Source organism: Taurulus bubalis (assembly GCF_910589615.1).
Source record: "Taurulus bubalis genome assembly, chromosome: 4".
NCBI classification, from domain to species: domain Eukaryota; kingdom Metazoa; phylum Chordata; class Actinopteri; order Perciformes; family Cottidae; genus Taurulus; species Taurulus bubalis.
In genome coordinates, this window is record NC_136592.1 from 16,880,368 (window position 1) to 16,907,874 (window position 27,507).

General features: G+C 40.7%; 1 protein-coding gene across 1 annotated transcript; it reads right to left on the reverse strand.

The window, feature by feature from the left end:
- Window positions 1-394: 394 nt before the first annotated feature.
- On the reverse strand, window positions 395-19,377 carry syt9a (synaptotagmin IXa; the record flags this gene model as incomplete). The annotated part of the gene is made up of 7 exons (XM_079217357.1): window positions 395-457; window positions 1,532-1,661; window positions 1,932-2,103; window positions 2,200-2,320; window positions 8,478-9,033; window positions 9,509-10,004; window positions 19,230-19,377. The coding sequence occupies 7 exons, from the start codon at window positions 19,375-19,377 to the stop codon at window positions 395-397; spliced, it is 1,686 nt and encodes a 561-aa protein (XP_079073483.1).
- Between the last annotated feature and the right edge of the window lie 8,130 nt (window positions 19,378-27,507).

Consider the following 27,507-nt stretch of genomic DNA (forward strand, 5'->3'; position numbering starts at 1 on the left):
ACCAAATAAAAAAAAACAGACTGGCAGTTCAACTGGTTGTAAGTACATTGTGCAAATACAGACTTACCTCATTAAAACAAGTAACAAGACTATGTATAAAGTAACTACTGTATAAAGCCAGGAATAGCACAGACTTCAAATGTCTGCATATGTCTGTTTTTTTTCTTTTGGAATGTTATAGAAAAGAAAACATCCATCTTTGCGGTCATTCAACATGCGACTGATCCTATTGAGCAGAGCTCAAGACAGTTTGTGTCTCTCTTTTCAGTAGTTTATCAATGTATGCATTCTTCTTTTATGACCATATGTGTGCAGCACTCAGCAACACTATTGTCCAAAGGTTCAGCCAAGGCTTCACGTCGATTGGTGCTCTTATGTAAAGTGTTGCTCAACGCTACGGAGAGGGAGGCGTCTTTAGAGAGTTACAGGATCCTCCCTGGCTACTAGTCCCTTGGTACTGCAAAGAAGAGTCAAGCACAAACAATGTAACGCAGTTAGAGCTGTGCCATGCACGAGCAAAACAAATCCTCTCTCACACAGGCATAGAAACAGATCATCAAACAGTCATATCAAATAAAACCAGAGCCAAATATTCCAAATCTGAACTTTTCATCTTGAAACCGCCAAATAAATGTACTAACCACCTACAGAGTTATGAATTGGGCAGTAAAAAAAAACAATGAATGACTCACATTTGTTTTTTTTATTCATTAATTTTGTGTGGAATAGACTGTGCTACTGTGCCCGTTTTATTTAGCAACTGGGAAATACAAAAATAAAAGTTTTTATAGTCCTTTACTTGGCAAACAAACAAGTGAATAGACCTGCCTGCATTTGAAACCTATCGTCATTTTAGGACTACTGTGCTTTACAGTTTCAGGAGTGGTGTGAGGATGAGGTTATTGTGAAGACAACACCTGTGACTGAGATGATATCTGGAGGAAGTAAATAATAAATGGGGTTTCTTGAGGCTTCAATGTAGCCTACGTACTCTAATAGCCCCGAAAAAAAACTCTATAGAAAATGGTTCTAAAAGAAGGTTTTGCTTTTTTTTTTAAACCACCATATTCTTATATACAGCTTCTTATATACAGCTTACAACCATATTCCCATGACTACTTATCAAAAGTCTTTTCACAGCATGATTGTAACAACACTATACTGTATCAGTGAATATTAATGAGACCACTGTGCCTTCATGGGACTAGGCAGTGATACACTTTAATCACAGTTTTACATTTTGAATGCACTTTGGTTCGGAAACAAAATCTGCCTCCAAAATCAAGAAACTCATGAAAATATTAAAATAAACATACACAATTGTACCATGTCCCTTTACCGAATTTCAATTAATTTGTTCATTGTTTGACTTTGCTCTATTATTTCCTTGGTACAGCATGTTTCTGCTTGAGGGCTAAAACCTACATTCATGTGTAAGAGCAGTTTTGACAGCGTTAGTATCAAATTATGTTGGATAAGGATGTATGCATGGGAAACACATGTCTCAGCCATTACAGTAAAGTCACCTCACCTCAACAATTGGATGCCAGTGGGCAACAGGTTTCCGGGGACATGTTAGCATTTCACTCCAGTGGTCTCGACCGAGGCTGTCTGCATCATTGCCAACTCGACACACTCCAATGACTTCATTATGGCCTACACTGTAGGTGCAGGAGAGAGAGAAGACAAACATGTGATCACCACCCACCATGTGTTCCAAAAATAACAATGCACCACATCTTGAGCGTGAAAACTGAAGCAGTCACACTATCTATGTGACTGAAACAAAGAATCAGAGTTGAAAAAATCATTACAATGCACATTGAGATATTTCATCTTTTTGTCCTGCAGCATATTCGTTAAAAATCACTCATAAAAAGGAAGTGCAAACTACTGTATGACTTATATAATGCCTTGTAGAAGTTCCTCACCGGTCATAGTCCATTACTGCAATCAAAAGACTGATCTGCTCTATATTTTCTGGAGGGACATCAAAGACAATGGCCTCATTATAGACTGGATTCAAAGTGTTCCTCTTTGTCGATGTCTTCCTCTTCTTCAGCCTGCGACCATCGCACATAAGTGAAACCTTCACATATGGATCTATCAAAGTGAGAGAACCAGAACGAGAAGATAATAATTTTCATTCAGGATACCAGTGAGACTCTGTAGTTATAGACAGTATCAGCTTATAATTACCAGATGCACCAGTGATATCCATGGCCTTGAGATTGCGGGCCTTTATCATGGTAATGGTCAATCTGCCGGCAGTGGGCAAGTAACACAGCGAAAACATCAGATCCCCGAGATCCACATTATCCTGAAAACAACACAAAATACAATTACTCTCTCAGAAGCTTTATCTTTGATACTGATATTATTCCTCTTTATTATTACTCATTTTTGTTATGCAAGTATATTGTCTTTAAAAGCAACTTGATTCTTTCAATGATATTAATAACTGTATTTCTAGAATAATGGCGTGGCCATCTGACATTTGGTTACAGAATTAAAACATCTCTCTCTCTACTCCCTTCTGTCACATTGCTCAAATAAAACCCTCCCACATTTCACCCGACATGGAGACTTCTGTTCAGCTGCAGAAAGGCAGAAGCTCACTTATCACTTGCTCTTCAAATAACCACCAAGAAGTGAGAACCAGGAAAGCACACAAACATATCTGGTGAAGACAATTCCTACCACAGAATAATATCTTGCTAATCTACTTGTTTGTCGGGGAGATGGCATTCATTTTGTATTATGAATCAGGTGTCATCTGCTTAACTTTCACTTTAATCATTCTTAAACAGATGCTCAATAAGTTCATTCTGTGCACATGAAACCAGAGAACTAAGAATCTATGGGATCACATTGTTAATCAGAGCTCCTATATTAACTGTGATTGAAAAATGGCATCACATTTTTTTTATATATTGGGAGATGAAAGTATGAAATGAGCATCGAATTGTTATTAAAAAAAATCTTAAACTCAGGAACAAGTGGGTAGGTTTTTGTGGATCATTTCAAGCGAGCTTCACCTTTGTAAAATAGTTCCTTTGTATGCCATCTAATTTCCCTTTCTAACACACACTTGGTAATGTATTCTGCAGCTGAACAGTATACACATGTGTTTATTAGCCAAAGTACAAAATGTGCTACCTGTGGTTGATCACTTACACTGTAGAAATGGAGGCAACAAAAATGTAATTATTATTAATGTATTAATCTTGGTTAATTGAACTTTCTTGTGCGAAAAACAATCATGAACAAATCTTTTTCAGAAAATAGGTAAGCATGTTAAGAGATACAGTGCAATACTATGAATATTTAGCATATATGTATTTGGGTTTAGCAGAATCTGAAAACGTTTTATTAGAAAATAGGTCAGGATAAAAAAATATATAGATATTCAACGTCCCTTTCCCTTTCTCACTCACACACTTTGCTATTTCTACCATTGTCTACCATGTTTTAGCATTGCTCAGCATTAATGCAGCATTTTCTGAGACATGACACTTGTTTTTGAGAGAGAGAGAGAGAGAGAGAGAGAGAGAGAGAGAGAGAGAGAGAGAGAGAGAGAGAGAGAGAGAGAGAGAGAGAGAGAGAGAGAGAGAGAGAGAGAGAGAGAGAGAGAGAGAGAGAGAGAGAGAGAGAGAGAGAGAGAGAGAATATACAGTGTTGGGGTAGTTACTTCTGAAAATTGAAACTAGATTACTTTACTAGTTACTGCATTTGAAAAGTAACTTCACTACTAGTTACTTTACTTTCTATTTTTTTTAAGCAAATGTCCAAATTAACCGCAAAGATACATGGACAAACATCATGGCCCTTTCATCACTTTATTTTCAATAAAGGGCATCTCTTAGCCTTTCTACATAGTGTATTGTAATTGTAAACATGTAAAACAAAATGGCATATAAAACTCAGCCATTAACTTGAACGAACATTAACTCTGTTCACACTGTCTGACCAAAAAAATATGCCTCACTTTAAAATCCACAAACAGGATACAAGAGGCTGTGTATGGTGGGGACATTCAGGTCGGTCAAACAGCATAACACATTGAAAACAGGCTTTTGGAAACATGAGACCCCACTAAACCAAATGGGGGCCCTAATCCTAAGAACAAAACCAGCTTGTTATAGGAATCATTGTAGTGGTTTAAGAAAAATAGGAGAATGAATGGCACTTTTTCCCATAAAATAGAAACAGAAATGCACTTAACCCAAAAAATAGAAACTGAAAATGCAATTAAATAAACAGAAAATCCACTTCATCATTGCCTAAATAAACAGAAAGTGCACTATATCCTATGAAGTTAATCATTTTTCTCTATTCCCTAACCCTTCAAAATAGCGATTGTATCGCATGAGTAAAAGTCTCTTGAATCTTTTATCCGACAGCCTGTTCCTCCTTGGGGTCAGAACAATACTGCCCAGGCTGAAAAGCCTTTCGACAGTGTTGTAACTTGTTTTATTACATGATTTACTCTTATTGTGAAGAGCATGTAAACAAGAAGTGCTTTTACTTTGAAGGCATAAAGTACAATGATACGTGCTTGTTGACGCTAACTAATGTTGATGTTACGTGTGGAAAATATATTACATGTCAGGTGCAAGAGCGCGTTCTCAATCGCTTTAACAGTTGTAATACTGCAGTTCACCAGTAAAGTGATTCCGTTCATACCAGACGTGTCTTGTCCTCATTAGAAGCTCCACGTCATTACAGACAGGTGCACTTGATGGTATTGGAGTGTTGTATTGCTTTGCAATATCCTTAATCCTAGGGAACCTGGAGAGAACCTCCCAGTTGGATCCGGGCACTCCGTCTCCGTCTCATCCATTCCCCTCTTCCCTCCTCCTACGCACCAGCAGCTACGTCACTCAAATCACTCAGATCGAGTTCTGTGATAGGTTGTTCATGCAGGAAGTGTCGAGTGACTCGCGCGCCGCTAAAAGAGAACTTTTCGGACTGGTAAAAATGTCTTGAGTAACGCAGGAACGCGCGTTACTGAGTTCTAGTAAAGTAGTGTAGTTACAAATATTTTGAGTGTAATGCGTTACTTTACTTCGTTACCTATAAAAGTAATTATGTTACTGTAATCCGTTACTTTGTAACTCGTTACCCCAACACTGAGTGTATATATATATATATATATATATATATATATATATATATATATATATATATATATATATATATATATATATATATAATAGTTTCTTGACGTGGGTCTTTTGTTACAATCAGAATCAAATATTCAGTAAGGCTGTGGTATAATACATTTAACATGCATTCCAGAAGGATCCTGTGGGCTTTACTCACTTCATGGATCATGATCTTTATGCACACTCAAGATACCGGAGGAGCGATTAGGGCTGTGTTTCATGTGCTCCAGAATCAGACAAATAATGGCATTCAATACCTGCAAGTCGAATGTCACCCTGCTAATTCAGTCTATATCCCTAGTTTCACTGCACTTGTTTTTGTCCTAACACATTTAAAGCCAAAATCATCAATCATTCCAAATGATAACTAAAACCAAAAATAAACCACGTTTAATAGTAATACATTATATTACACAAGATTGTGTTTTGTATTGCATTGCCAAGCATGTTCTGTGATCATTCTATCTGTTTCTATTACAGAGCTGAACATGCTAAATCCGCCACGTAAACAAACCATATGGCCAATCTCATCGGCAAGCATGATTTGTATAATACTGTCATTCCTATCAATTAAGTTAACAATTATACAGTCGGTATGCTTTCTACTGCAATGGATATAACATTTGTTTGTGTGTGTGTGTGTGTGTGTGTGTGTGTGTGTGTGTATATATATATATATATATATATATATATATATATATATATATATATATATATATATATATATATATATATATATATATATAATTAAAAGTTATATATCTATTTTACAATTAATTTTTTTTTCACAAATGCACTACATGTATTATAATTATTCTTCCCTAATAGCTTATTTTATCATTGCTCAGCTCCTGTTTAACAGCTGATCCACTGAATGCAGAAAAAAAGGTAGAAAATCCACGGCCCGCCGCTGGATCCATGTAACCTGCCTTTGTTTTCAGTATTCACTGGTTGCACAAGTATATGTCTGTGTGTGAGTGTGTGTGTGTCTGAGATAAAGAGATACAGAGAAGCAGAATGATTCTTGTCATCAGAATGAGAGAATGGTATTATGTAAACAGATGTATCCCACAGGGCTTCAGCGTTTGTCTCCCCCCTCTACTACGATCAGGTAGCTGTCTGAACATGGATATTTGCCACATTCCCGGTCTGATTGAGGCTGATGTCAAGCATTTTTTTTTTTTTGGATTATAAATAAGATATAAAGGAAGAAGATATGCAAGATATGCTCAGATAGGCAAATATAGATGGTTATACAGCTGTTAAATAAATTCACCACGATCAAAAAGCGTTCAACAGATGCCTTTCAGATGTGTTTCTGCTCCATCTGGCATCAAAAATCATAAACAAAAAAAGATACACTGAAGCAGTTCTTCTGAATGAAATTGAGTATGACAAGTAGATGATGTGAGCAACTATAGCAGTAAAAACACATTTACTAATTTCAGATTTTAACAGGTTTCTTTACCCAGCTAAATCACATTATAGTAACATACTTATATTGAGCTTGGATTGACAGTTGGATCAGTCAGGCACATCAATGCAGGTTACTAAGGTACACAACTTATGAGACTGAAATGGCTGCAGTTCAGATCATTCATTTGCATACATAGTGAGGGACAGGGAAGCAGGAGACACACCTTGACACCAGCTAAAGTAAAGGATGCTTTGCTTATTAGATACACAGGAGACCGACACACACAGCTGCTCAGTCCCCTAGTCCCATGCTGCCTTACATATTGTTAAATTGACTCTGTTTGTAACTGTTAAACTGTTTAAACATTGTACTCGCAAAACGTGTTTCTGAATGCTTCAACATTGCTAAAAATATATCCAACAGTACAATAAACTCTAAACAAACCCCACATTAGTCAAACATATTTGGAAAAAATACTACGGTGAACTAGGACTCAAACTGTTAACATCCATTGTGGTTTATACTGACTGTCTGTGTTTGTTGCCTCGCTGGACCTGTTTTTAGCAGTGTCGCCATGTTTCAACCAAGATCTCAACAAATAAAATGTTATCTTTACAGATATAACCAAGAGCAGGAGCTTTGGAAATTTAATCCATCAGGACACCTGCGCCTCATTGATCTTGCTTTACTGACCTCCCTCAGATATAATTAATTGTCTGCAGCAATCAATGGCAAGGATTCCTATTAATGCCACTTAAGCATGCTATTAAGAAAGGGATCAATGGTACATTACAGCTGGGTAATCTCACACACTGAGATGCCTGTCAATGAAGCAATCACTGAAAGCATAAACCCCAAAATATTGATCAAAATTGTCCATTCCACAATAGATGTCTCAGATATATTTCATCTGTAGGCCTACAAGGTGTCGTTACTGGAAACAATCAAAAACATTGAGCTCTGACTTACATATCCACTTATATGGACAGTGACAGAAGCATGGTATTAGTGTCACAGTGAAATTGTGTAAACACAGGTTTAAACAATTGTACATGTGCAAGTATACGTTTAGTAGGTTATTAAATTGCTGTCTATCCTCTTGTATACACATATTTAGAATTTTAGTTATTTATATTTCGTTATGTGAAGTTGAGGATCTGATATCAGTTGTGACCACTAGTGGCCGCTGGTCAGGCGGCTGGAGGTGAGAGGGTACAGTGAGGAGAGAAGAAGAAGGACGGGGTTGAGGAGTGAGTGGTCTTTGCTGGTCTGGTTAAGGGTAAAACCCAGAGCATGCCAAACTTAGTTATTCCTTATCATGTACCCATGTCGCTTACATTAGTGACACTGGTGACCTCATACTAAAGTATCCCCCTCATGCTCAAGTCAGGTTTTTACACAAACTCTCTCTCATCTCTCTTCATCTTCTTCTTCATTACCTTGGAGTCCTCACAAAGATACTCGTGCAAGAGTGCACACACACACACACACACACACACACACACACACACACACACACACACACTCACACATGCACAGTAAATGACATAGTGGGACTTAGGTCAACGGTCCCTTACTTACCAAAGGCAGTCTTGCCCTGGATATAATATGATAATAAAATGTGCGGTCCAGAGCGTAAGGAATTTATACACTAAAGGCAGTAATTGTGTTTCCTCATGAAAATGTCTCTCTGTTCTTCATCTTTATCAACTGGTTGATGTTATCAGCTATTAAAAAGAGGTTTGTCCGAGATTAGGCGCGGGGGGCTTAGTGCGCTTGATTTCCAAAAGGTTAAAACACCTTTTGCCTTTTGGGATATTGATCACAAGTTAAATATAACATAGCATATCTAAGTGACCATGAAATAATTTTGAACATAAGAGCTTACTCACCGAGGAGACGTACTGAATGTCCCGGCAGAGTTTTGTCTCCCTGGGGAAATCTGCCAGATCCAGAAAGTTGTCCACAACCACTTGGCCAATAATATCATGGCGTGAAAACCGATCAAAGTCATAGACACTGAAGTGCAGCTTACGTGTGGGAAGCTCAGAGTATGCCACGGGAAACAGGAAGACCTCATCAAACACAGGATTCAGCGTCTTGCGGTGCACCTTGGTCTGGTGCTTGGTCTGACGATCAGGGAGCAGGTAGATCTTAACATAAGGGTCAGAGGTGCCAGAAAAGTCCTTGGCTGGGAGTTGCTCTGCTTTGTGGATCTTAACTATTAATTGTTCCAGATCGCAGTCAAATTTGAGGATAAAGTGGAGGCGCCCACAACCCCCGCCTCTGCGACTGCCTTCTTCTCCCTCAAGGGAGCGCTGTTTGTAGAGTTCAGGTTTGAGGCGACCAAGGCCCAGCCCCATTCCAGTGAGAGAGTCCTGTCTTTGGAACTGAGCCACATTGAAGTCTGGGTTAGACAGGTTCATATGCCTGCGAACGGACCCTTGTCTGTTGGCAGAAGGAAACAACAAAGATCACCATAAAACATCAACAGATTGTATCAGAAAAGGCCCATGTCCATGGTTAACTATTCTGCACCTCACAATTTAAACCCAGTGCCAATGCAGGAAGTAGTTTGCCCTATACCCTATGTAGCAAGGCAGAAAGCTGTATGAAGTGTGATCATTCTGTCAGGCAGGAGACCAAGGTGCACATACTATCACAGTCCTGCAATTGCTTGTTTTGTCCTAAAGATATTGTAGATAGCAACTATTAAAAAAAATACATTTGGCAGGACATATGTTGGCTTTGAACAACTTTTCCTGAATATATTAATGTAATTGTCTGACAATGGTGTTGAAAGCCATTAGCATTGAGCAATGATCAGCTTAAATACCAATCAGTATAAGAAATGGATGGGAGCACAAGTGTTGGTTGTTCTGACTAGAAACCAAAAAAAAGTAATCAAAAATCTTTTACTGACCCAATTTCAGATATTAAGTAACCAGATGATGCTGGTTCAGTGGATGGTCTCTGCATACGAGGGTTGGTGTGAACTCCATTTTCCCGGCATTTTGTCTGGGCATCCAGAGGGATGTCTGGAGATGTGTGACTGATCTTCATAGCTGCCTCTGGTGTGGCAATGACCACAGGTGGTGGTGATACCGGAGTTACTGGAGCCTCGACTGACACCACAGACGCCACAGGAGTGGGCTCTCTGGCGATGGAGCAGTGTGATGACTCACGGCGGTCGTGCGGTGGGGGGTCCACGGCTGTGTAAACTGGCTGCCTGGGTGCGAGCTGCGATGGCAGAGGGCTCATTAAAGGGTTGAGGTGCCCATGGGCCTCCTTGGTGGTGGGAGAGAGCACACGCTCCCTCCATGGTATCCAGCAGAGCTTCCAGGAGACAAACAGGGAGACCCCAAACAGGGCCAATCCACAGGCAGTCACTACCAGTGACAATAGACTCACCGATATATCTGAAAAGGTGACAAGAGAGAAAGGAAGAAAGGATGAACTACATGTATTTAATTATCCTCTGGAGCTTTATATCTGCGAAGTGGATTTGGGGTTTTGAGCTTACAACCTCTTGATATTGAGTTTATGGCTACAATGTTGTATTATTGTGGAAATAAATGAACACTGAGTGAAAAATGGCCAGCTTGTCAAGGAGAAATGACAAAATGTACACAAAATAGAAAAATGTATCGTGGTGGTTGGGTCAGCTGCAGAGGGGGTGTGGGAAGTGCCTCAGGGAACATTGCCGGGAAGAGGCCTAATTGGCCTCAGCTGAATGTAATTGTGTCTCTCCCTGATAAGCAGGTGGAGGAACGAATGCGAGAGAGAGGTCGGAGCCACAGTCGTGAGACTGTGCGAGTTAGAGCCGGCGTCACAGGCATTTGGCGTTCAATAAATAATTGGAGAACCCATACCCATGTGTGCTGGTCTTTGTGTGAGGGGAAACACTTCGGGGGCAGTGTTGCCAACTCCTCAGCAAGAAAAATAGCTATTGGCTGTCTTAAAAGTAGCTAGAAGTCGCTAAATGACGTCATCGCCTAATTTGCATAATTGTAATGGAAGCTGTAGGAGACAGGAATATAGTGATATAGCAATTGTTTTACTCATTAATGACAGCTTGCTTTGGGTGGAACTGTTATAAGGCTGCTTTGCCTAGTTGCCATGTGTTTATTTATAACACAAAGTTTGACATAAATCTGCTTCACAGTACAGGCCGTGTATCATCTCCAATAAATGGCTACAGCCAGTCTTTGAATTCAGGGTTTGATTCCCACTCCTGTATTTTTGAGCGTACAGTTAGACTGAGACATAATGACTATATGTTTAGCTGATGTCACAGAGAGGCACACACAGTGGACAAGGGGGGGGGGGTGCTCGACCTGATTAAATAAAACTGTGAGGAAGGTCCGAGCACCAGTACGTCCTGGACCTGCAAGCAAAACTCCACACACTGAGTAGGATGTCACGTGATAATTTGCTCCAGGCCCAGGAGCATCAAAAACTGCTGTATGACAGAGGAGCCAGGCTGAGACAATTCACACCAGGAGAAAATGTACTACTTGCTTTCTACTTCCAGCTCTAAACTCCTCGCCAAGTAGCAAGGGCCCTTTGTGGTCAAACGGCAGGTGAGGGATGTCGACTATGAGGTGGTGCGTACTGACAGGGGCGGAGCTACACAGATCTACCACCTCAACCTCCTGAAAGAATGGAGAGAGGCGGAGTCTGTTTCTCTGGTGTCCGAGGTATCTGAACGAAAGGAGCTGGGGCCTGAGCTCCCAAAATCCACTAATCCGGCCTCCCTCCTTTGTGAAGACCATCTCTCTGGGACCCAGAGAACAGACATTGCCAAGTTGCAAGAGCAGTTTGCTGATGTGTTCTCTCTCCTACCAGGAAACACAAACCTAATTATGCACCAGATTGAGACTCCCCCGGGCGTGACGGTGCGATTACGATCCCTACAGCGATATAGTCTATGTTCATAGAACTACATTAAGTTCAAGAGCGCAGAGTCACGCCCTCCTCGTTGTAGTCTCCTTTTAAATATGCTGTATCTAGCGTCCTGCAGCGTGTCTCATGCGACCCGCGGCCTCCACAGCACCATCCGCCTCCTCAGATCCAGTACCCCATCCGCACCTCCAGCAACTCCAGCAGAACCTCCAGCCAGCACCACCAGTGTCTGGACTCCTCGGGTGGATCTACAGATTGCTGTCTCAGGGCAAACACAGCACAATCTCACTATTACGAGCATGGAGGGAGGTCACACAGGGTGTGTGGACCAACCTGCGGAGCTATTTTAACCACTTTGACAAGAAAAAAAGGCGAGGCCACTGTGTGGAGCAATGTTCCATTACGCAGCGCTCGCCTCACGATGTTGTGCATTCTGGCTGACCGACTTGACCAGCCCAAACCCGTCGGTTCAACAACAACGCATTTCACCAGCATTTCACTCACCACATGCCTGTAGTCCTAGTCAGTAAATACACCTGCAAGTCATTAGTAAATACACGAGCAAGGTAGCTTTTTGGTTCTAGGTAGAAGCCAGAAGTTTCTAGTAGCTTCACGCCCCACAGACCAATCACAGCGCATGTTAATGGTCACGCTGGGCCACTGACCAATCATATATATATCCACGACCATTTCGCAGGCCCTGCATGTCAAAGAATCCGCTGATCTGATTTGTTGAAGACCATGACAATCAACCACAACGTCCACTCTCTGTGTACTTTAATCTGCAAAGGCCTGCTTAAACTGCTTTGCTGACACAGGAGAGTAAAAATCTGATTGGATTAAAGCGTCTCCTTAAAACAAGCTGCACTGCTGCAGGCTGAAGACTGCAGCCAGATCAACAGAGGAAGACAGGAGCTGTGCAATGAGAAAATAAGCTAATAGGGACAAATTATTATAATACATGTAGTGTATTTGTGAAAAACAGTGGCCACATCACGGGCGGACTGGGGGAAAAAAAAAGTGTCTTGGGAGTTACTGTCACAGACCGACCCACTCAATACACGGCGTGTTCATACAGTCCACCATGCGTGGACAGCAGACACCCACTCCGCCACACGGCAACACCACAAGCATTGAGGGAGGTCACACGGGGCGCGTGGACCGACCCACGAAGCCACTTCAACCACGAGCAGACTCCCCGACCGAGCAACGCAGAATTACGCAGCGTCTCTCAGTCGGACGCCTCAAGGTTGGAGGCGTCTCTACACGTTTTGTAAATCCTGAGGTTCTAGGTTCGAGATTCTAGCATCACTGACCAATCACAGCGCATGTTAATGGTGACGCGGGCCCTGTAACGAATCAGATAAACAGATGAAAACAGCTGTGCAATGAAAAAATAAGCTAATAGGGGGAAATTATTATAATACATGTAGTGTATTTGTGAAAAACAAATACATTATAAAATAGCTATAACTTTTAATTATAAAAATAAAAAATAAAATAGGTATAGATAGCTATACCTTTGTGATTCTGTTTAGGCCAGCAGTGAAAGCTTAGCAGGACCTGACGGCCCACCACTGGTGTCAAAACAAAGTCTTCACAGGCACAATAAGGTGTTTTAGGCTGCATCTTAATCCAATCGTATTTTACGCAGTACCTTATAAATCCAGGGAAAAATACAACAGACAGTTGCTTTGCAATAAACATACAATAATAGTGTAGTGAAATAACAACTAGTACTACAAATATTGTTATGAATCTTAAAAAGCTTTAAAAACAGTTTGATCCATTTAGCCACCTAGATCAAATAATACATATATTGTTATACGCAGCAATTCCAGTGCATTGTTTGTATTTCGTCTGGTTTTTCCCTTGTCTTAATGTATTGGTCCAGATTTATTTTCAAGTCTACCCTCACACGATACTCGATAGGGAGAATTGGTAACTGTTTCCGAGAGTTATTTAAAATACTCCCCATACAGGTTCATGAGTGTGTTTGAAAAAAGATCCAATCTGTATTAACTTCTTTTATTCTGTGTATTTACTTGTAATGCTAATTAGTTTAATTAGCCTATTTGAATTTAGTGACACCAGTGATTGCTAACTTGAGTAACTAGCCCCTCATTGTTTAGCACAGCGTGTCACTTTAATAGGCAAAAAAAACAGGATTTCAAAAGAAATGCATGCTGATATGGTTTAAACAGAAACATAATACTCATACTCATAATACTTATACCGGTGGATTGCTCCCTCCAGGTGGGGACAAACTGCCTACCCCAAGCGAAGGAGTTCAAGTATCTCGGGGTCTTGTTCACGAGTGAGGGTAAGGTGGAGCGGGAGATCGACAGACGGATCGGTGCGGCTGCAGCAATAAAACAGGCGCTGTACCGGTCCGTCCTGGTGAAGAGGGAGCTGAGCCGGAAGGCGAAGCTCTCCATTTACTGGTCGGTCTATGTTCCAACCCTCACCTATGGTCACAAACTCTGGGTCGTGACCGAAAGAACGAGATCTCGAATACAAGCGGCCGAAATGAGCTTCCTCCGCAGGGTGGCCGGGCTCACCCTTAGAAATAGGGTAAGGAGCTCGGACATCAGGAGGGAGCTTGGAGTCGAGTCGCTGCTCCTTCGTGTCGAAAGGAGTCAGCTGAGGTGGTTCGGGCATCTAGTCAGGATGCCTCCTGGACGCCTCCCATTAGAGGTTTTCCAGGCACGTCCAACTGGTAGGAGACCCCGGGGAAGACCGAGGACACGCTGGAGGGATTATATCTCCCGGCTGGCCTTGGAACGCCTCGGGATCCCCCAGAATGAGCTGGAAAGTGTTGCGGGTGAGAGGGAAGCCTGGGTCGGCCTGCTGAACCTGCTGCCACCGCGACCCGACCCCGGATAAGCGGCTGATAATGGATGGATGGATGGATAATACTCATAATAAATATAATTAGTATTTTATCAAGTAGATGTTCCCCTCATGATTATCAGAATAGAGAATGTAAAAAAACTTTTTTTTTTCATTTGAGTTGACTAATGTGCCATGGCAGCTAGTCTGTGACATGGCAAGTGGCATGGCAGTCTAGCTGACTTTATGAATAAAGTGTAGATGGATATCATCGCTTTGTGAATATGTGTGAATGAGAGGCAAATTCTAAAGTTCCTTGTCCGTTAACATAGAAAGGAGCTATATAAATGCAGTCCATTTACAGTCATCACATTTAATCCTCTCGTCTTTGCTCCTTTTCTAATGTTTGCAAGTCAATACATATATCTTGATATCAAAATATGCCATTAGTTTTAACTGAAAGACTGTTGTTTTAATTTATTCTGGTTAGTATTCACATAAAAAATCCCATATCCTTCCACTTACAGAGCTGTATGCAATTTCAGTGGTGTTTTGGGTTTTAGTCTTTGACGATACTTCCTGTGATTTATATGACAGAGAGAGGATTTCTCACCAAGAGAAAAACATCTGTTTTTAAGAGTAACTACATCACAACATCTTGCAACCAGGAAGCTTAAACTGAAACATGCCTGGCAAGCTCTACTACACATCTAATGTAGAGCTAACACTGAAACATTTACAAAGGAATATTGTCACACGATGTTACTTAGCTTTTATATTTAGTGAGGCCATTAACATGCATATTAGTTCAAAGTAAATGAGATGTGTCACATCACATTTAAAGACTCTATAGTTTCAGCCTCAACAAATCTCAAAAGACTTTGACGATAATAGTTTTGTATTCTCCAAATCCAACAGCATTACAGAGTCTAGGACTGGTTCTGTGTGGGCGCTGTCATTAGACCTCGCACAGGAACTCAGACAAACTGTCCTTTCTGTGCTTCGAGATCCTGTCAATACCAGAGTATGTGTGATTTGGGAGAATAATGTGCTTGACAGGCCTCCTGCAGAGGGCTGCCTGCATGAATCTACAGACATTTGGAAGGACTCAGAGACTGCATCACAAAAAAAAGGGTGGACCAATTTTAGAGCACAGGACCTTCAAAGGTGCAATAGTGTAGGTGGAAAACAAATGCTGAAAAAGCAATATGAACTTCAACCTCCTGAGATGTTATTTTCTTTAAGCATAATCTGTGAGTAAGAACTGTATTTACATTGCTTTATTTTCCCTTTGATTTTCAGTTGTCGACTTCAGCATTTATGTCACCCGAAAACTCAAGATGGTTGTATAGTTGCATATTTGTGAGGGTAAAAAAAACCTGCACAGTGACTGACATTATAAAGTATGCATTGCCTTGAACGCGATGCAGAAACATTGATCCACGCATTTGTTACCTCAAGACTGGATTACTGTAACTCTGTCTTATCAGGCTGCCCTGGTAAATCCCTTGGATCTCTCCAACTGATCCAGAATGCTGCAGCTCGTGTACTAACGAGGACGCGGAAGAGAGATCACATTACTCCTGTACTAGCTGCTCTCCACTGGCTTCCTGTAAGATCGAGAATCATATTTAAAATCCTTCTCCTTACCTACAAAGCCTTAATTGGTGATGCACCATCATATCTTAAGGACCTTATAGTGCCATATTACCCCACGAGAGCATTACACTCACTGAATGCAGGGTTACTTGTGGTTCCCAGAGTGTTAAAAAGTAGGTTGGGGGCTAGAGCTTTCAGTTATCGGGCTCCTCTTCTGTGGAATCAGCTTCCACTTTCAGTTCGGGGGGCAGGCACGGTCACCTCATTTAAGAGTAGACTTAAGACTTTCCTCTTTGATGGCGCTTATAGTTAGGGCTGTTTCAGGCTTATAGTTAGGGCTGGCTCAGGTTTGCCCTGGTCCAGCCCCTAGATATGCTGCTATAGGCCTAGACTGCTGGGGGACATTTTAGGATACACTGAGCTCCTCCTTTCTTTCTCTTCCTCTTTTCGCTCCTCCTCTTCACCTCTTCTTTCTCTCCTTCTGGATAAATGATTGTCTCTTCAATGCATATTACTAACTCTACTTTCTTTTTCCATGGATTCGTGGCTGCCTGGAACCAGGGGGAGGACCCCGGTCCTCCCCATGGCCCTGCTGATACAACCATGGCCCTGCTGATGCAACTGGCCTGGAGCCGTCCTGCCAGCTGCCATGGCCCTGCTTTCTCCTCCCACTGCCCCTGGGATGCCCCTCCTCTCTACCTCCTTCTGCTTAATGGGTCGTGGCTATCTGGATCATGGACTATGCATACTACTCATTATATGAATCATTTCTGTCACATTCATTGAATGTGCTGTAACTCCGTTACGTTATTCATTCTGGCCACATGACATCTATTGCTTCTGTCCATCCGGGGAGAGGGATCCTCTTCTGTTGCTCTCCCTCAGTTTTCTTCCCCTTTTTTTCCCTGTGAAAGGGTTTTTACTATCTTTATTGGGGGAGTTTTTCCTGATCCGATGTGAGGTCCCGGGACAGGCATGTCATGTGTACAGATTGTAAAGCCCTCCGAGGCAAACTTGTATTTGTGATGTTGGGCTATACAAAATAAACTGAATTGAATTGAATTGAATTGAATTGAATTGAACGACAAACGTTCACTGACGTGAAGCATTCATGTTTGTTGTGTTTGGATTATTGGAGATTTCAGAAAACGACAAATTTAGCCATAGCCACTATTTATAACTTAGAAACTGGTAATTTATATTTAAGTCTGGCCAAGAAACAATCCTGCACATAACCCTGTAAAAAACACAACTTGGTCAGAACCAGGCCAGGCCAGCTTTAGGTATGAGAGTGGTATACTGATAATTTAATCTAACCCCTCAGTAAGAGAGTTTATAAATATATTTACCCAGATGTCTTACCATTTTTTAGCGTATCGGCCTAAAGTTATATTCATTTGTATCATAAACAGAAGGGTAGGATGTATTGATTCATCTTCACACTGAATGCTCCAATAACTTACTTCTTAATGGTTCACTCTGATCTGGGACAAAGTCAGACATTGTAAACAATCAGGGCTCTGCCCGAACCTAGAAACGTAGATTTTTTTTCATATTCAAGGCAGCTATATGCACTATTTTTCAAGTCATTCGATAAAAGAATGCCAACAAATCTGTACATCATTTGGGGAAAACAAGATAGTTGCTATGGTTGAAAATAACCATATTTTTTATCTAATTGTTCTCCGCCTTAGGTAAATTCTCTGATGATGGGTGGGAATTTGGCATACAGCATTAATAATCTTGAAACCTATTTGTGTTATTCAATGCTGGAGAGAAGTTCACAATTGTTTTTCTTGATAAATCTATTTTTCCATAATAATCTGGGCATCTCTTATTGCAAATCAAGGATCCCCGACATTGCCAAGGAAATGTGGTCTTCAATACTTTAAATTGACCATTAGGCCAGAGAAAAATTATTCAATTATATTAGATTCAGACAACTGAGGAACAATAACAAAAAGTTTAAGGTATTTTTAAAACCTAAATGATTTAGGGCTTTTAAGAAAACATTCCGGGGAGGAGCACCAGAAGACACCCATCCGCTCCGCCCCTGACTGATTATCTTTCTGCTAAATCTCTATTAACCTTTACCAGTATCGGTTCCTGAAGTTGCCAAGTCATGCTTATGTTGAATGTCCAGAATGTTTGTGAAAAACACACACATGTTCATAAGCATTATACCCTTAACAGACTGAATCCCATCCAGCCCACTGAACTCTGGTCCAAATGTATTTTAAGGTTTTTTTTCTACTGTGATCTACATTTGTCATTTTAGTAGGGTAACACAAGTCAAGCGGAACTCAAATTGAACCATATAGGAAAGCCATCCTGATAGCTAACTCTACTACAGCAAATCCACTATTCAAACTGGAAAAGACAAGAAAGATATAGGGCCTATATGGATGAGGGAGTGAGTAGAGAGCTGGTAGATTAAGGAATCGAGGAAATCAGGAAGATTGAAAGGTTGAAAGAAATGGGTGCAGAGAGGGACGGAAACAGGGAAGGAGTGGGAATTCACTGGTCTCTCATGTGGCGAGGAATGATTAATGACAATCCAAATGAATGGAAGCAGAATTAATGGAGAAGGTATGAGGAGGATTGCAGTTACTGCTTTGGCGCTCCTTCACATTCCCTCCCTCGTCTCTGCACACACGCACGCACACACACACACACACACACACACACACACACACACACACACACACACACACGCACACACGCACACATATCATACCATTCCGATATATGGTCAGCCTGTGTTGGCCATGATGAAACGTGACTCTCGTTTTACAAAACGGTAAAACGAAGAATTCAATCTGTAGTAAACTTTTAAAGAAGTAGGAGGCAGTTAGTGTGCCACGACCGGCGAGCGCAGGGGGCGGAAAAAAGCCGTTGTGCAGTCGTCGCCTCGATGATGTGTAATTCTGTCACTACACGATACCACTGCTGGCATGCACATGTGTCAAGAATGAACTGGAGTAATACCACACATTTTTAATCGTGTAAAATGTCACTCACTTCAACAAACTATAGACCTCATTTGTCTCTCAGTGAAAAGGAGAGTCTGTCGCCGTGCGAATGTATTTCGTTGCACGAAAAAATAAATCATTGAATACGATCATTTGTATTGTGAGGGGAAATTGTGAAGATGAAATCTCCCAATCGGTTGTCAAAGCACTGGAACCGATAGCTTCAACACCCCTTTAGTTGTAGGTGCAGAATGTCCAATGAAATAAGACACTTGCACGTTCACTTCAGTTCAATGAAATGGAATCGTTGAATCAAGCGTGCAGATGCTGCCTCACCTGAATCCGTATAGCGTGGCCTGGCAAGGTCTCGGAAATAGTAGATAAAATCCAGGCAGTGTTCGTTCTGCACTTCCCCCTTCGAGCAAAGATCTGACAGGAGTTCAAGTGCCTTTTGACAAATCTCGTCATCTTTGTCTCCAGGCATTTCCCACCAGCATCCTTATAAATGAAGGGTCTCTTCGGCACCACCACCACCACAGCACTCCGCACGCCTGACAGTTACTATTCCACGCTACTCAGCACGGCTTCTGGAGCCAAGCACGCATCCGGCAGTGGCACGCCTACCCACACGATGGTCGATGGAGACGCTCTGTATTAGAAAGAACGAGAAAAAAACACTAATCCAAGTGATCCAGAGTGCAAACAGCGTTTTCCAGATGTGGAACACAGCGAGTTTATGTATCGATCCCCTCACACTGATGCTCTGGTTGAAAGCCACCGGTTGAATCCACGCATATCGCCACTGCGGCGTCGTGCGCTGTCCAGGGTGCTGAAATGTGCGCGCGCTTCAGAGCCGGACTCTCGCTACATTGAATCTTTGCACCAGGCGGCTTGTCACGTTGCCTTTACGCCTTCAGGCAGTAACATGCTCAGGCAAAGTTGAGCAGCGTTTTACTATAGGAAGGGATAGCTGGATTTGAGAGCGGTACAACCTGTAGGAAAAAGCTAAAATGAGCCTGGTGTGGTTTTGTGCACGTGGCCAATCAGAGGATGACATGATTTAATTTTTCGTTTTGTGAAATAGTCTCTCTTTTTTTCAAACACAAAGCAAGCCATCACTCAGAAGCCATGACATCCAATGTTGCATTTTAGTTTTTTGTAAATTAATTTATAAGAACCGCACCATTAAAACCAGTGGAATGACTGGAATCTGTGTCACTACCCAGCTGTGAGAACGGCAGGTTTCATTTGTAGTGACATTCATGATTTGTCTTACCATATCCTGAACTAATTACAAATAGGCACATGCAGAGAGAGAGAGAGAGAGAGAGAGAGAGAGAGAGAGAGAGAGAGAGAGAGAGAGAGAGAGAGAGATGTCTTTTGATTGCTTGGGGCATAATTATAATCAACATCTCCTTATATTTCTCTTGGGAGAATCAATGTCAATATTTCAAAGACACATTGTTGTGCTGTCATTCCTGTTATGCATTTACTCGACCGATCAGTTGTCTCTGAAGGCCCTCTCTATTTCACCTTCACTGAATTCATTTCAGTCCTTAACACATTACGGCATGGACTCTATGTGATTTCAGACTGCATATACCATCACACTTGAGTGGAAAAGGTAATAGCCCGAGTGTGCGCATCACCATACCATAAGTGAAACCAGGCAGTCTGAGACTGTATGTTGTTGGCTCTCTTATATGGTATCCAGTAAAAGTATCCTTTGATATAATGGAGAAGTATAGAAATCATTAATGAGGTTACTGGAAGAAAGAAAGTTCAAAGAGGATGCAAATAAAGGGAACAAACATAATTTTCTCATGCAAATACCCTTTTATTCAAGGATGTCCCACATGTTCTGATGATTTCAAAAGGGAGAAAGAGATAACGGACGAGAAGACACCAAATTACAGATAAATGGGAAATCTGTGCTGGTGATTCTATGCCCAGCAGTCATCTTCCATTAAAGATGTACATGTCTTCTATTGAGCTGTGTCTTTGTTCATTCATCTCTTTGCTCCGCTGTCTCACAAATGGCGTATTGTGCTCTCGTACCTTATAATAATGAAAGCCTAGCATGCATCCTAAAAGATTATTCTCTGCCCAAGATGTAAGATGTGTATTGTCATATAAGTACCATTGTGTTAAACACCTTTGCTGAGAGGCCTCTCTCAAGAAAAAAATAAATGTACATAAAAATACATCAAATATGACATATATTTCCTGTAATCCTCAATGAACTCTGTGGTTTTAGTAATGTTCAGGGAGAGGCGGTTGTCCTGGTACCACTTTTCCAGGGCTGTCCCCTCCTACCTGTAGGCTGTTTTACTATATCAGCCCCAGAACTGCTGTGTAACCCACAAGTGTAACAACGGTGCTTGCCTGTGTCACCAGGCAGTTGTGGGTGTAGACAGAATACACAAAGGGGTTGATGTCTCAGCCCTGTGGAATTCCTGTGCTGAGGGTCAGCGGTGAAGAGGTGCGGTTGACCAACCTCACCAAAGTCTAGTATCCAGTCACAAAGTGCAGTGGGTGATGAGTGGGGGGCAGCATGGGGAAGATGAGGGATCCAACCAGTCTCTCAAAATATGGGGGCTGGCTATGGGGTGGGCTCTTCTGTGAGGATACAATGTTTGGGGTGCCAGTCTGACTGGCCACCTTTTGTTGTTGAAGAATAGCAATAATGGTGGAGGATTTAAAGCACAGGGACAGGAACAAGTTGAATATCTCTATGAATACTTACGGCAGTTCGTTGGCGCAGACTTTTAGAAAGACCAGGTTGCCTTGTGTGGGTTGATCCGCATGAATGAATGGAAAACATCAGCCTCAGTGATGGAGAACGGGCAGTCCTGGTCTGCAGTGGTGGCGGAAGAGGGTAGTGAGGCAACTCAGGTGGATGCAGGGGAGAGGCAGTGGAAGGGGATGTAGCAGTCTTCCAGTATGTTTTCACCACGAGTGTATTAAACAAAATGTGTTGGTGCAGTTTTGGCAATACTTTACCGAGATTGGCCTGGATAAAGTTCCCTGCGACAGTAAATGTGATCTCCCGATGCACAGTCTCCTCCTGTGTCATCCTCTGAGCGCTCTGTCCTTGTCGGCCTGACTTAAAATAAACAGCGGTGATTTGGAACCAATGTAAACTACCGGGGTAAACCAAAAGGGCCAGCCCCAATGCACGATGAACTCTAGGTTGGGGGAGCAGAAGGTTCCAATAGTCTAAATGTTTCTCTGATCACATCAGGCTACTTTTAAGCCCTTGTTTTCCAAGCGAGCCCCAAAGAAAACATAGCATTGGGGGTGTGCCTGCTATAAAATACATGTACTTTGGTTTTCTTTGAAGAGTTAAGGAGGTGGGAGTTTTGTGAGTGGAGAGACAAGTAGGTGATGGTGGTAATGGTGACAGTAAATATGTGGTACGCATGTGAGTGAGTGAGTGAGTGAGTGAGTGAGTGTGTGTTTTTTCCATAAAAAAACACAGCAGTAAGTCAGCTTTCTTGGTATCCATGGCAACTGTAAAAGACAGAAGGCACTCTTCTTAGCCCATTTCTTCTCTTCAACTCCATTCTGCCAGCCTCCTCCACACCATCATTTTTATTCTATCATCATTTTCATTTTCTATCATCATTTTTCTCATCTCTAACTGCTTTTCTTTTGCTCATGGATCAATGTGTTTTTGGTTTACCAACCGGTTGCTCAATAGATCAACATCATTGGAGCAGTGAAAAAAGGCCAAAATGAAGAATGCTTACAGACACTGCATGTACCGCAAAGATGCCCCACCTCAGAGTGGACTGCCTCTTGTCCTTAAGTGGGATGAGGATAGTGATGCAAATGAGGTAAAGGAAAATCTGAAAGCTACACTACTCATGCCCAATATGAATCAGCCAATCAATCAGCTATTCGATTAATCCATTGGTACATTTGGGTGGCCATGGCAACCTCCTCTGAAATAAAGAGATTAAAAGAAGAATATACATTTTTTCATGAGAAGCAACTATTTTGGCTCCATTTGTTGAGCCATCATCAAGTAGTCAACATCTCCCATGCAGACACTTGCAATGTTACCTTTCAGAGGGAGAAGAATAGACAAATCAGGGCCAGCTGTTTGGGAGAGTGAAGAATCTTTATTTTTGTTAGTGTGCTGTTTTGAACGATAATTGGTTTGGACTCTTGAGACGGTGTTTGGACTTTCAAACTTAAGATTTAAGTGTGTACACACATGCATATGATGCAGCAAACACTGCATTCTCCACTAATGCATCTTCAATATGTAGTTGAGTTAAATATAGAAGGTGAGGATATATATATATATATACATATATATATATATATATATATATATATATATATATATATATATGTATATATATATATATATATATATATGTATATGCATGATATATGTTTGTTTGCTATAGTATATGTTTGATTTCACCTGACATGATGGTTTGCTTAAGTAGAGTTGTGATGCCCTCTTTTCCATTTTGTATTAGTGTTAGTTCAAATGTAGATGGCCCAGTTCCCTTGGTTTATCCCGACATATACCATGATGTTTGGGAATGAGGACCTTGAGTGATATTTATTGTTATTGTATTATTGTGTTATCCCTCTTTGCTCCCATGTTTCCTTTGGGAGTGTCTGCTTTCTGCTTTGCAATCCTGAGAAGATAATCTCAATTAAACTGTGGCTTTCCCTTGCTGCTGTTGCTGCTGTAGAATTACATTTATTTGTTTCCAGGCTCTGATAGTAATTATCCCCTTCACATTGAGTGAATGAAGATATCAAAAATGTTTCCTTTGGTTTTCAAAATGCTCAACACCTAGAGGATCATTATCACACAAACACCAAAAGAAACTCCCAGTTCCATTGTATCCACTAGATTATCAGATAACGTATGAATATAATCAATTGTCGGATACAAAGTAATTTTAATGTGAAGAATACTGACTCACAACAGTGAATGACATAGATGGAGTTTCCTGAATGTTTGTTTGATGTGCAGACATGCGAGGGAGAATAGGAAGCACCTCTTTTTATAAATGGGTCCATCAGCCATAGCGAGAACAGCATATATGTGACTATGAGTGTTGAATGGATTCATTACTCGTTATTTTCCCCGAAATCTCACATCTGCTGCCCAAGCCTCTCAGCATTCTTTGAATCATACAACGTGTGGTTCGAGAGAGAAGCTGTGCAGAGAAGAGGATGGAGGACGGGATTGAATTTTCTCTCATCTCAATTGCTCTTTCTGTGCCTCTATCTTTCTCTTTGGCTACAAGAGAGGCCTTGAGGGTTTGAGCAACGGGTCTCAAAAAACAAAAAGCACAAAGTCAGAGCCAATTCAAGATATTTTTGTTTGTGTGTGAGAGACAGTGTGTGAGAGAGAGTGAGATATTGTGCTGTGTATATAAAGCACAGAATAATGTAGGGTGTTAGTGTGTGGGGAGAGGGGATAGGAGAAAAAAATACACTCAGGCAATACCGAGACACAGGGGCGTTTCTAGGAATCAAAGAAAGGGGGGCTTAGCCCCAAGGGAAGTGGCATGCATGCACGCAGCAATTTTTTTTGGGGCCGTGAATATCCATTGTTTCAGACATTTCATAGATTGGATCAATCAGAAAGAGTGTGATTTTGCTCTGTAGTTTTGCTTGCATTCAGTATAAGATAACACGAGAGACAGCATGTAAGGGTCATAGTGAAATTTGACAACACAAATATGAACTTTTCTCAAATAAAGAAAGAGAAATAATTTTCCTGCTTGTAAAGGAAAGACGGATAAACTAGCTTTCATATCCGCGTCACTCCCACTCCTGATTCTTAAAGGGACCGCACACAATGGATGGAGAATGGACCTGACAGTGTCAACCTTTGAATTATTTACTTGTTTTATTATGAGCAGAAGGGAATACGATTTTGATTGACATTTACATCTATTTTGTTGTCCGTGTAGTTTTTACATACCAGCGATATGTTATGCTCATTTGGACACTATCACTGAGATATAGATGAACTAGTTCAGTGTCAAATATACCATTCAATGTAATAAAATAAAATAAAAAACACATTTCAAGTACATCTTGATTATCGAATAATACATATTGTATGATGGGCTGAAATGGAAGGCACCCAATGCATTCACTTTAATCAAGTCAAACTAGGATTGCAATGTGTAGAGAAAAACACCATTGGAGTAGATCCAGGATAGCATTAGAGGCAAAAAACAAAAAACACAAAAATAGCTAGCTTAGTGTTAACATAGCCCACTACAATATTCCCGTTCATTTGCCTCAAGAAAACCTAAATGTAAGCAGGTAACCATCATTAACAACTATAGATAGCCACCTTCTGTAACTACCTGTACTGCATCATTTACTTTGAGCTAAACTCCTCGGCTATAATCCTGTCGTTGAAGAGAGACGTTACTTGGCAGAGAAAGCCAGCGCAGCAGCCTCCCCAAGGTCCAAGTGCCCTATAGTTAAGTATGTTGATAGGCTATTATTGGATTGTAATTTGAAGGTGGAGAAAACATACAAACCAGAACACACGCACATGTTTAGCATGTTAGAGTTATAAATAACAAAATAAAAAAATAAAAATAAAAAAAGAGTGGGGCCTTTGCCCCCCTAAAATGGCCTCAAATGGCCTAACAACGCCCCTGCCGATACATATTCACCATGAAGCCAATAGGGTTTCAACCCACGTATCATGATAATTAAAACTAGAATTAAAACTAAAAAGACATGGACGGACAGACAGACGGACATACTACATAGGGGTACCTCACAGTACTACTAGTGACTTCATCTGTGCTTTTATAAATAATAGAATAAAGAACATTGCAATCCCTTGCAAGTAAACCAGATCGCTCCTTAAGACAAAAAAAGTGCTATCACTGTTAGAAAAATTAAAATAAAGTAATATGCGTGTAAAATATAACTAATATTGACTTACTACTAAGTATGTTTTTGTGGAAAACAATTAGCTATTTTTTGCAAAACAAAACAGAATGAGTGCATATATGTGAGCCATCATGTTGTATCAGTATTAGTGGCTGCAATGAGCTGCTTTTTTGTTGAGCTTAGATCTGTATGCTGATGAGAGACACAACAGCAGAAAATGGCAAAATGCCAAGAATTGGCGAGTCGCATGCACAAGTGTAACCTGTTAACGGCATATGGTAAACATTTAAAATCAGCATTTCTTCTTGCGCCCCACCTGTAATAAATACCGCTCCAGTTTGATAAATACTGACTTAAAGGAAACATGGTGTTCATTTATGTTAATGACAACCACAAAGTGTGCAGGCTGTGTCACTGCAGTGCATTTTTCGGGCTTTTGGAAGAATATTTCCAGAGCCTCTCGATATGCGTCAGAAACGTCCATTTATGGAGCTCTGCAGGCTGCAGCCTGTTGCTGATGTTTGTCTTGACCTGCAAATACATTAACTGTTAGGCTTTAAAAGTGATAGCTGATAGCTTAAAAAAAGCAGTAAATCCCATTGTGAAAAGTAGAGAAATTACAATAAGATACGATCAATAACATACGGCCGTTTAGTTGGTTTAATAAAAGAACAACATTGGTGCCAATAGTGCACCAATGGCCATGGGTTGTCAAAGCAGTACCACACCACTGAATCGTATTCCACAACTTCCAAAGCTCCGTGCAATTATGTGTACACTGATCCAACCATATTCCCAAGTGTGCAATAAACTGGCCATGAAAAAAAATAATCTAATCATCTGATTTAAATATAAGTGGGGATAGAGGGTGTGGTTTGCTAATAAAAAAATAGGAAGTTAATTTTAGCCACGAAAACATCAATTTGACAAACTCAGAGTTAACACAAACATATCTGCAAGCCTATATGCAGAATAATATGTGAATGATGCTAAACAAATAAGATATATATATAATAATATTGTACATCAATGTATTAGTTGATTAGATTTTTTAATAATAATTGAATCTGCAAAGTAATTACATTTATTTAAATAAATGTAGGAGCAAAAGTGCTAAAATAGTAGAAGTATAAAGTGCCATACAGTAGAATTACTCAAGTAAAGTACAAGAACTGCAACATTTTCGCCTCTAATTATTACAGTTAAGTGTTCCGTTTTTACTAAATACTAATACTAATTACTACTACGACCAATATATTTAACATCACAATTCTGCTGTGACGAAAAGAGGCCGGGCCATGGAATCAGAGGTGGAAGCTTCAATAAAGAATGGCTCCGCAATGTCAGACGGTTGGTTGGTGGAAGAACCAGAAGGAGCAAAAGATAAATGTTTTCTAAGGCAGATATGCACTGGGGGATTGTTTTTTTCTGTGTGTGTTTATTGTTATATTGTAATTATGTAATTTTTATACTTAATATAAAGAAACTGAATTTTATTCAGTATTCAATACATATTCCCAGATGTTTATTCTTTATTAACATCATAAACATATGTTCTTCTAACCTGGCTGTAAAAATGTGTTTTATAGAAACATATTACATTAAGATGACGCTTTTATCCCAAGTGACTTACATGTTTGCTCTATACACTGCAGACACAGCAACGGGGAGCAATTAGGGGTTAAGTGTCTTGCTCAAGGACACAACGACA